The sequence below is a fragment of the Vidua macroura genome, chromosome Z (assembly GCF_024509145.1).
Source record: "Vidua macroura isolate BioBank_ID:100142 chromosome Z, ASM2450914v1, whole genome shotgun sequence".
Taxonomy (NCBI): domain Eukaryota; kingdom Metazoa; phylum Chordata; class Aves; order Passeriformes; family Viduidae; genus Vidua; species Vidua macroura.
The window spans coordinates 38,586,022-38,596,389 of NC_071611.1; the positions used below are offsets into that span (position 1 = coordinate 38,586,022).

The window sequence follows — 10,368 nt, forward strand, 5'->3', positions numbered from 1 at the left end:
GTTTTTTACTATAAACAGTTGGTTAGTAACTCTTAAAATTAAAATGTGCCAACCTTTTCTTTTTTAAAGTCTTGCTAGATTTCACAGACCAACCAAGAAATCAGATTCTATATTAAAATAGTCCCATGCATTTACTTCATTTTGCAGTGTCCATTTGTTTCATATATGTGGTTAAAATATTTTTAGGGAAATTTTTTGGTTCTATGTAAGCAGAGGGTTTCAGGTACCTTTTATATTAAATACACTGTTTGAAAGATGGTTCTGAATCCTAATTAGTGCAGTAGAAGCTAGTTATCAGTTATATATGCATCTAAATTATGTTACAGTTAAGAAATGGGTCTCTGTACAGTGTTATAGATTGTGCACGACATTATGCATAACTTAGCATCTTAACTTCAAACTTGCATATAAATGCCACAGGGGTAGGAACAGGTGTAGACTTTAAATGATACAGGCCAGAGTGAATAGTGTAGTATTCACTTGCTTGCTAAAAGGATAAACGTTTGATGTCACTTACTGTTTTCTTGTGAATTTTATACAATAATGAAGAATGATATCTGTTTTGTTTTTTCCTAGTGCGTTTCTATGAGGGGGTGGTAGAGCTCTCTCTTACAGCTGCTGAAAAGAAAGATCCCCAAGGTCTTGGCCTTCATTTCTATAAAAATGGAGAACCAGAAGAAGATGTTGTTGGACTCCAAGCTTTTCAAGAAAGGCAAGTTTTCAAGATAATTTATGATGATTATGTGGAGTGCTTTATTTCAAGTGACTGGGAAAGTAGCTCTTTTAGGGAAGGAATGCAGGGTAATAATAAACAAGTATTTTATGATACGGGACACAATATAAATATTTTTGCCCAGCATGCTCCCTTTGATTATGATTAATATGGCAGCAACTTAATCTGAAACAAGGGGTGATAGATGCAGAAAACATTGGGATCAGAACACTACAAAAATGCTTCTTAAAAAGATGAACAAGAACTATCTAAATTGTGACAACTAGCTGACAATAATCTGTGACCTTTTAAAATTTTAGTAACTGTCTACGAAGTCTTACAATAACACAATTGACAATACTTTAATAGACAGTTACAATGAAAATTACTGGGCTTTTCTTTTGTTCTGTTTACAGATTGAACAGCTACAAGTGTATCACTGACACCCTTCAAGAATTAGTGAATCAAAGTAAAGCTGCTCCTCAGTCTCCTAGTGTACCCAAAAAGCCGGGTCCTCCAGTGCTGTCGTCTGACCCCAATATGTTAAGCAATGAAGAAGCTGGACACCATGTAAGAAACGCACAAAAAAATCATGACTGCACTCCAGAGAACAGTGTGATTTGAAGGGGTCTAGAGTTCATTATGTCAATAAAATTATGGAGTAGTTTAGTGAAGATTTGTCATAAATTGGCCTCAGTATCTAGAGCATCCATAGAAATTATGACATGTGACTAATGTGAACCTAAGTATTGTTGCATGGTAATTCAGGGCTTAAAGTAATGTAACCACTTCTTTAATAGCAGTTCTGGACTTCTCTTCCCTTAGTTTGAACAAATGCTAAAGCTGGCCCAGCGTTCAACAGATGAGCTCTTCAGCATTGCCCTTTACAACTGGTTAATACAAGCTGACTTGGCGGACAAGCTGTTACAGGTGAGCTTGTCTATACATAGTGACTGGGAGAGGTAATTGTAATAATGCTTTAAAAAAACAGGGAAAAGCAAGAGTATAACTGTTATCTTTCTGGCATCTGCAGGTTACTGCCCCCTTTTTGGAGCCCTACCTGGTGCGGATGACCAAGATTGACCAAAACAAAGTCCGCTATATGGATTTACTCTGGAGATACTTTGAAAAAAACAGAAATTTTAGTAATGCTGCCAGAGTCTTGGCTAAGTTGGCTGACCTCCATAGGTATGAATTATATGTGATCTAATATTCCCTTGTATATTCTATTGTATATATATTGAGGTAGCTAGGGAAAAACTGAAAAAACCAAAATCAAAACCTTTTGTATAATAATTTTTTTAAAAGGAGGTTTTCTAAAAAAAAAACAAAATCAAATGTGTTAGCTTTAAATCTAGGCAATTATTGGAAATAAATTATAATGTTTATTTTTGTATTATACATTACTTTGCAATGTATTTCTTATAATTACAATTTATTAAGTGGCCAGTTCTTATTGGGAAGTACACTAGAACTGAGCTTGCAGCAAAGATGAGGTTACGTGGTTGGATTGTGTCATGCATGATTTAGTAAAATCTGGGAAAAGCACATATTACCTCCCAGAGTCTAGCTAGAATATAATTAACACTCAAATAATTATATTAAGTACTCATTTTATTATGAATATTTGTTTTGCAGCACAGAAATTTCTCTTCATCAGCGTCTTGAATACATTGCACGTGCCATTTTGAGTGCCAAAAGTTCCACTGCTATATCCTCTGTAGCTGCAGATGGTGAATTCCTACATGAACTAGAAGAGAAAATGGAAGTAAGAGAAATATTAATCTAAGCTACACTGTAAATGCATTATTTCACTTTGTCTCATTGGCATGTAACAGTTTTACTTCCAGTTCTGTGTAAATGGATTTCTTTGCTTTTGTCCTGACATGGCAAAGTTAGGCAGATGAAAATCGAATAAATGGTGTAAGGCAGCAACATTTCTACATTTAAATGATATTTCTACATTTAAAGGTAATTCTGGGTGTATTTTTAAACTATGATTAAGGTAATTCAATCTTGAAATACTGTATTTTCCTCTTAAACAAGGTTGCAAGGATCCAGCTTCAAATACAAGAAACATTACAGCAGCAGTATTCCCATCATTCTTCAGTACAAGATGCAATCTCCCAGCTTGATGCTGAGCTGATGGATATAACCAAGGTGATTGGAATTTCCTTTTGTTTAAGTCCAGTTTATCAAATCTTGGGGAGAAAAAAATCTTTTGCAAAGAATGATACTATATTGACTAGGAGGAGTAATAGGCAGTTTATCATTTGTGGTCTCAGAATATCTGTTAGCCTGGACTGTAATTGTCTCTACTTTAATAGTCTTTCAGTCTTTAGTATCTTAATTTCTTTCACATGTTTATCTTCATTATGAAGTCTTTTAGATTTCTTTACTCGTTGAAAAATTCATTGGAAAATTAAGTTTTCATTGCAAAATCTTATAAAATTTAATGTTGTATCTAAGAAATGAAACTAAATGTAGCAAAAAAATTTCAGTGATTGACAACAGTTATTTAAGTTGTATATTTACTAGTCTGTCTATCAGACAAAATAAGGAACAACTGATTTTTAAAATTTAATTTGATCCTACCTATATGATAGGTAAAGCTTGGTAATTTTTCTTTCAGCTGTATGGAGAATTTGCTGATCCTTTTAAGCTCTCGGAGTGTAAGCTTGCAATTATACATTGTGCAGGTCATTCTGATCCTATCTTGGTGCAGACTCTCTGGCAAGAAGTCATTGAAAAAGGTAGGTCTTAATAGAGTAGGAGTTGTGATGATCTCTCTCATCCTTTACCGTCACTTAGTAATTCACTCTCTGTTCCAATTGTTTTTGATTGTTTGTGTTTTTTTCCCCCCTTGGTTTTTGGGCTCAAGTTTACCATTACACTAACAACATTGATAGAGATCTGAGGGAAAAGCTGTGTGGTAGTGGGTTTGTTGTGGGACTCTGAAATGTGGTTTTGTTTCTTTGCGGTTTTTTAAGTAGATCTGCACAGAACTCTACGGAAGCATAAAAACTTAAAAATCTACATGCAAACACACCAGGAAAGGTTGTATTTTTACTTCAATGTGCTAATTTTTTGTTGACAAGTGTAAGATTTTCATGTCCTATTTATAAATTTAGGTGCCTCAGTGTCATTCTGTATAAATGTGGAACTTTTCCTGAAGTTCTCTCTGTTTTCTTTCAATTTACAGAGTTGAGCGACAGTGTATCTCTGAGCCCTGCTGACAGAATGCAAGCACTTTGTCTGAAGCTGGCATTGCTTGGAAAGATCTATGCTGGCACACCTCGCTACTTTCCTTTGGGCAAGTTGTTAGCCTGCATAGTAAATAAGCATATGTGTTTGATGGATGGGTTTCAGCTTTTTTTTTAGACCCTTAAAAAAGTTTTAAACTAAGAAATGTTTCTCCTTTTTTAATATCAAAAGAAATGAGAAATAAATGAACTTTAGATGGCAGCAGCAGTTAGTCTTGGATGGCTGTGCAGATCCCATTTCAGAAAGTAGTAAAGTTCGTTTGCATCTAAGCACAAAGTACAAAATGTGTATTTATATGTTTAAGATTTTAAGCAAGCACATTTATCTGCTGTCTCTTGAAATTCTTTATAAACCATCTGCCATCTGAAGGGGTAGATTCTGAAAACAATTCAGTTGGATAGTTCTTAGAATTTCTGCTTTTCTGATGCTCATATGTTTTGACAATGGACTATTACATAAAAACCTGGCAAATACATTGTTCAGCAGTAAATTTTCTTTTAGAATACTAAAATAATGTGCAACTAACATTTAATAAGAATATTTAGTGCTGACCAATACACTATTAATTGTTACAGGCTCTTAAACAAGCTTCAGTAGGTTTTCTGGCCATTCTAGCAAATGTAGTCCCAGTATGTGTTTTGGGTAGAAACAAAAGTTAATGAATTTTTCTTAACAGCATAGCTGCAAAGCAAAACAGTAACAAATACTAAGTATGAGTAATCCCTACCATGTACAGCTGATAGAAAATGACTCTTAAATGCCTTTGTTTCCTAGACTCCCAGTAACAAGTTGGAATCTAAATATTCCCTCGTTTATGTCCTCCAGATTTTCTAGTGCAGTTTCTAGAGCAACAAGTCTGCACTTTGAACTGGGATGTAGGTTTTGTAACATACACCATGCAAGAAATTGGAGTGCCATTGCCAAGGCTGCTTGAAGTGTATGACCAGCTGTTCAAAGCACGGGTACGGAAAATTGCACAAAATAAAAATCCTGTGTTCAGCTATTATTAAGGTCTCTCTTTAGTGGGAAACATGAAATAATATAAGGAAGGATATAGCAAAGTATACATTCAAAGCTTTGCTTTCTTTACTCAAAGACTTCTAAAAAGCTGCATTTTTTCCCTGTGAATAAAATCTGTGGATTTTATTCATTTCAGTACCAGAGCATGATGAGGAAAATTTGTTAATTCTTTTGATTCACCTGGAGCGAGTTTAGGATGAAATAGGATTAGAATTCTAATGTTGCAGAAGGAGCAGCATATATTGAGTATATTAATTTTATTTGTTTCCTAATAATGATTAAAATTTATTGTATTACTACATCTTGTCTGACACATTGATGCAATAAACAAAGAGATTTGACTTGTGTGGTAATGAAAAACTGAGTTAAATTAATGTATATTTTCATATGTAATTTAAAATAATGTTTAAATGTAGGCTTAAATATAGATTGAGGCAAAATTCCCCTTTATCTAACTTGATACAATAAGTAAATAATGGCACAGCTGGCAATTCCTGTATACACGACACACGTTTTTTTGTCTTTTCTTCTTAATATTTGTGTCCTTAATTTTTTTTAGGATCCATACTGGAGTAGAATGAAAAAGCCTTTGCACCTCTTAGAGTGTATTCACGTATTACTGTCAGGATATGTACAGGATCCAAGCAGAGTACCTATGAGGTAAAAGGATAGCTATATCCTAATGAAGAGTGAGACATAAAATTAAAATACTTCACTACAGCAATTCCCAAAGCTTTTCTTCTTTTGGGTGAATTTAATATTTTATTCCTAACACTTGTCATTCAAAACCATTTGGCAGAAACTTGTAGAAGTCTACCTTATAAACTACTTACACAAAGATAATTTTCTCACATCACTGAAGATCCTTGAGGAACTGAGAGGATTATTTTGTAATTTTTGGCGATATCCTTTAAGGACTAGTTCAGACAAATATGATGCAATGTGTGAAAGTGGGGGAAACACAAATTGGGCATTTTGTGATTGAAACAGTGAACTGTTTCATGTACAAATTCTAGAAGCTCTGAGTTAGTCTAGGAAAGAAATGACCAAACATTGGGATGGATCTTCCCCAGCTGTTTATAAAAGGTTGATGATGAATCAGTCTCCAAGATCAAAATTCAGCTTAGTTCACATCAGGAAGAAATTTAGGTGTAATAATAGAAAAAGTTTCTAGTGAAAAAGATACCTAAGTATCTTGAAGACGTTGCCTGTATATCACCTCTAGCTTTGACAATTTTTATTTGAATAGACTAAATGAACTTCAGTCAGAGCTATCTTGTCTCAAAAACAAAAAGCAGAACTAGGCCAAGTCTTGATAACTCTTCTAAACATATCTGATTCTTTTGAAAAATATACATATAAATATCCCCTGTTCACATACAGTTTACTTCTATCTTTTATCACTTAATTGGTCTTTTATGGTTGGCTGATTTAAATACTCTATTAGAACTTTAGTGAATGTTGTCTGATTTTAATACCTACTTTGATAATACATAAATTGAGATTTGATTATCATTTAAGACATTTAAACTGATTTAATTAGTAATTAATAACTTACACATTGACCATAATAATATCTAAAGTAATATCTAAATATTTCACATTGCTATAAACTGTACCATGCTTTTATAGTATATATTTAATAACAAATAGTAATGGGTCATTTATTTCCCAGTATGCCTTAGTCACAGGCATTAGATTTTAAAAATAAATTTCTCTTAATGAATAGTTAAATACTTAAAAGTAGTTGACAGATGTCTTACTGATACGTTATTCCATTGCAACTCAAAGAATGCTCATGTTCTAGTTCAGATGAATTCTGAGATATGGGATTAAAAATGAACTCATTGTTATTCTGTGTTTTCTTTGCAGGCGACGATTCACAAATGTTTGCTTGGATGCTGTTAGTTGCTACCTGGTTGAACTTCAGTCTATGAGCCCCACACTAATGGTGCAGACTACTATTGGGAATTTTAAATCTCTACAGGCCAAGTTAGAACGGCTTCACTGATTGACTAATACAAGAACAGAATCATTAGTGCAGGTAATACTAACTGAAATAAAGGTTCCGATGTTGGCACTGAATTACGAACGAACAAATCCTCAGGAAAAAAATCCTGAGAGTTTTCTCCTGCCATGGTTATCAAATGTGTGGCCTGTATTCCTGCTATTCTAAAAGTATCTACAAATTGTAGAATGTAAATGTGACAAATGGAGTTTCTTTTAATTTTACTACTACTAGGTTTTTTAACAATAGAAAGCTTTTTTTTATACTGTTGAAATAAAATGCATTGTGTGATCTTTGCCATGGGGATAAAGAATATTTCAAAAATATTTTCTTTTTCTTTGTTTTAAATAATGGGGAAGAGCAAATGTTTTCCCCTATTCCATCTTAATATGTTGTATCTATTAAAATCAAATAAAGAAGTCAAAAAGTGACTTCTGTCTATTTTCATTACTTGCACACAAACACCAAATTGTACACACACCTAGAATCCCCTCCCTCCCCTGCTGCCCATGCGTCTCTGGATGCAGCCCAGGACACATTTCGCTCTGTGGACTGTGAATGCCGTGGCCAGGGCATGTCCAGCTTCTCACCCACGTCTCACACAGATATGTGGGAGACTATCTGAAAGGCTTTACAGAGGTCCAGACAAATACCATCTGTAGCCCTTCATTTGTCCTCTGTTGGAGTCACTTAATCCTGAAGGTTACCAGGTGATCAGGCATGACTTACCTTTGGTGAACCTGCACTAGTTGTCCCAAATCACCTCTCTGTCTTCTAGATGCCTCAGCACAGTTTCTAGGAGAACCTGTTCCATGATCTTCCCAGGCATAGAGGGGAGGTTGATAGTTAGTTGTTCCCAGCGTTGTTCTTTCTTCTCTTTCTAAAGATTGATATATTTTCTCAGTCACCTGAGACTTCACTTGACTGCCATGACTTTTCAGTTATCATGGAGAATGACTTGGGAACTGTTATCAGACAATGCCCTCAGGACTCTAGGATGCATCTTACCAGGTTCTATAGACTTAATGTAAATTCAGGTTCCTTAGGTCATCATGAACCTGATCTTTCCTTGCAGTGGGAAACATTTGCTCCCCCAGTTGCCATTCTGCTGTCCATCATCTCAGGAGGTGTGGGAAGAGAGGTTTCTATTGAACACTGAGGCAAAAATGCTGAGTACCTCAGCCTTCGTCTGTTAAGAGTTTTCCATCACTGTTTGTCAGGAGCATTGCACCTTCTCTGACCTTCATTTTCTAGTTCACATACCTGTAGAAGCCCTTCCTGTTATTCCTTATGTCCCTTGCGAGGTTCAGTTCCAGCTTATTGGCCTCCTTCACCTCATCCCTACATAACCAGTCTTTCTCTATACACTTCCCGGGTTCCCTGTACTAGTTTCCGTGCATTTACTTCTTTCCCTTTAGTCGGACCAGCAGTTCCCTAATCTGCCATGCTGGTCCATAGCCTCCCTTGCGCAGTTTCTTACTCCTGGGGATTTCTAGGTCTTGTACTGTATGGAAGACTAAAAAATCCATTAGAATAGCGTTTTAATCCACCAGCCTTTAGGTTATGGGCCCAACATGCTTCCACTGCTCCTCCCGGTGCCTCTCAAGGACATGTAACCCCCATCAAAGGGCCTTTCTCCAGACAATGGGAATGAAAAGTGTTGGAGAATGAGGGCATCAATTCTGCTTCTTCTCACAAGCTGAGTGCTCTACAGCACCTTCTTTAGGAAATAATGCTTGCTCTAAAATTTTGCTTAAGGTACATTTCTTTCCCTCTCAACTACCAAATACAGTCTGGTGATTTTAAGCCAGCAAATGACTCGTTGATATAATATAAAAATTAAAATACAACTCTTTTTTACCTTGTTAGATGAAAAAAGAGGTGAAATATTAGAATTAGCTTTTCTTCTTTGTCAGTGTTATAAACTTAAGAAGTATTTAAATAGAAGTAGTCCTGTGTGTCCTGGGAAAAATACTGGCTTCTTTCCATGTAAAATAAATCATCTTTAAGTATTAGAAGTTATCTTCGGTTAAGCTGTGTTTCATACTAACGATGTCATGCATTTACCCTGGTCTTGTTAGTGCAGTTCTCTTCACACAAATAATGTCCAAAATCTTGCCTGATATATTTAACTAAATTTCAATATTTGCATAAAAATATCTTGTGTTCAGCCACATTCTGTAATCTGTGATTACTAAACAGATTTCTATTTTCAGATTTGGAGAAATAACTGACAAGTTTGGAACAGACACAAATCACACACTTGGAAGTTTAGCTCTTCTGGTTTTTTCTCCAGTTAATGGAATAAGGATTCCTCTGGAAATACTGCACATTAATCAAAGTAGTAGTATTTCAAAGTGTATCACAAGTTACCTCTGATATTTTTCAGATAACAGCAGGTAATTCCAGTATACACATAACCTTTTGTTTTCATAACACATAATCTACTCTCAGATGGAGAAATGATAGGTTCTGTTTCCTAATTTAAATTTGGAGGTATGTGGAAAATTGGGATCAGAGGGTAGAAGGGTGGGTTAGTGCAGCAGATGAAGCGAAGGATGATAATCACAGGGAAGTAACAGACCTACATGAATGTGAAACATTGCCCATTAACAATATTATCAATGTAACTTTACTTTTATTTTTTTTTTCTTCTGTAACTTTCAATCAAGACTGTGATTAGGGAAAGGTGGCAGAAGGTGGGAACAAGGGTGAGTTTCAAAGAATAGCTGTTTTAAGCGAATTAAAGGTATTTCTTCACGGTGATGAAATATAGTGACAGCTTACCCTACTTGTATTTCACCTTGTCATGGTTTAATCCCCTCTAGCAAGTATCACACAGCCACTTCTCACTTCCACACCCTTTTCCATAGGATAGGGGGAGTTGGAAAAAAGGTAAAATCCATAGGTTGACATAACCGTTTAATAATTGAAAAAAAGGTAAAGTAATAGTAACAAAAAGGGAGGTAACAAAAAGAGAGGAACAAAACCAAGAAACACAAGTAAGGCATAATGGAATTGCTCATCATGGATTGACTGGTACCCAACCTGTCCCTGAGCAGCGATGAGTTCCTCCTGCCAAACTCCCTTGGGTTATATACTGAGCATGATGTTCCACAGTGTGGAAAATCCCCTTGGCCAGTTCATGTCAGCCTTCCTGTCTGTGCTCTCTTCTGTCTTTTTGTGTACCTGCTCAGTGGCAGAGCACAGTACATTGAAAACTCCTATAGTGCAACAGCTGAAGATTGTTCTGCTAAATCAAAAAGATAGCACCTCACCAGCTACTTGGAAGAAAGTTACCTTTATCTCAGCTGAAACCAGGACAACCTGAATTCCAGTAATTCCTCCACTGATCTCTTACAGC

At 35.6% G+C, this 10,368-nt stretch overlaps 1 protein-coding gene across 2 annotated transcripts in view; it reads left to right on the forward strand.

The window, feature by feature from the left end:
• NUP155 (nucleoporin 155) overlaps nt 1-7,435 on the forward strand; it is a 30,646-nt gene extending 23,211 nt beyond the window's left edge. For both annotated transcript variants that reach the window (XM_054002470.1, XM_054002471.1), the window contains 11 exons: nt 577-712; nt 1,129-1,282; nt 1,538-1,642; nt 1,746-1,900; nt 2,351-2,480; nt 2,759-2,872; nt 3,345-3,465; nt 3,915-4,025; nt 4,802-4,938; nt 5,556-5,656; nt 6,869-7,435. In XM_054002470.1, coding sequence (XP_053858445.1) covers nt 577-712; nt 1,129-1,282; nt 1,538-1,642; nt 1,746-1,900; nt 2,351-2,480; nt 2,759-2,872; nt 3,345-3,465; nt 3,915-4,025; nt 4,802-4,938; nt 5,556-5,656; nt 6,869-7,007 — 1,403 coding nt within the window. In that variant the 3' untranslated portion in view covers nt 7,008-7,435. The remainder of the gene's footprint in view (nt 1-576; nt 713-1,128; nt 1,283-1,537; nt 1,643-1,745; nt 1,901-2,350; nt 2,481-2,758; nt 2,873-3,344; nt 3,466-3,914; nt 4,026-4,801; nt 4,939-5,555; nt 5,657-6,868) is intronic.
• The last annotated feature ends 2,933 nt before the right edge of the window (nt 7,436-10,368 follow it).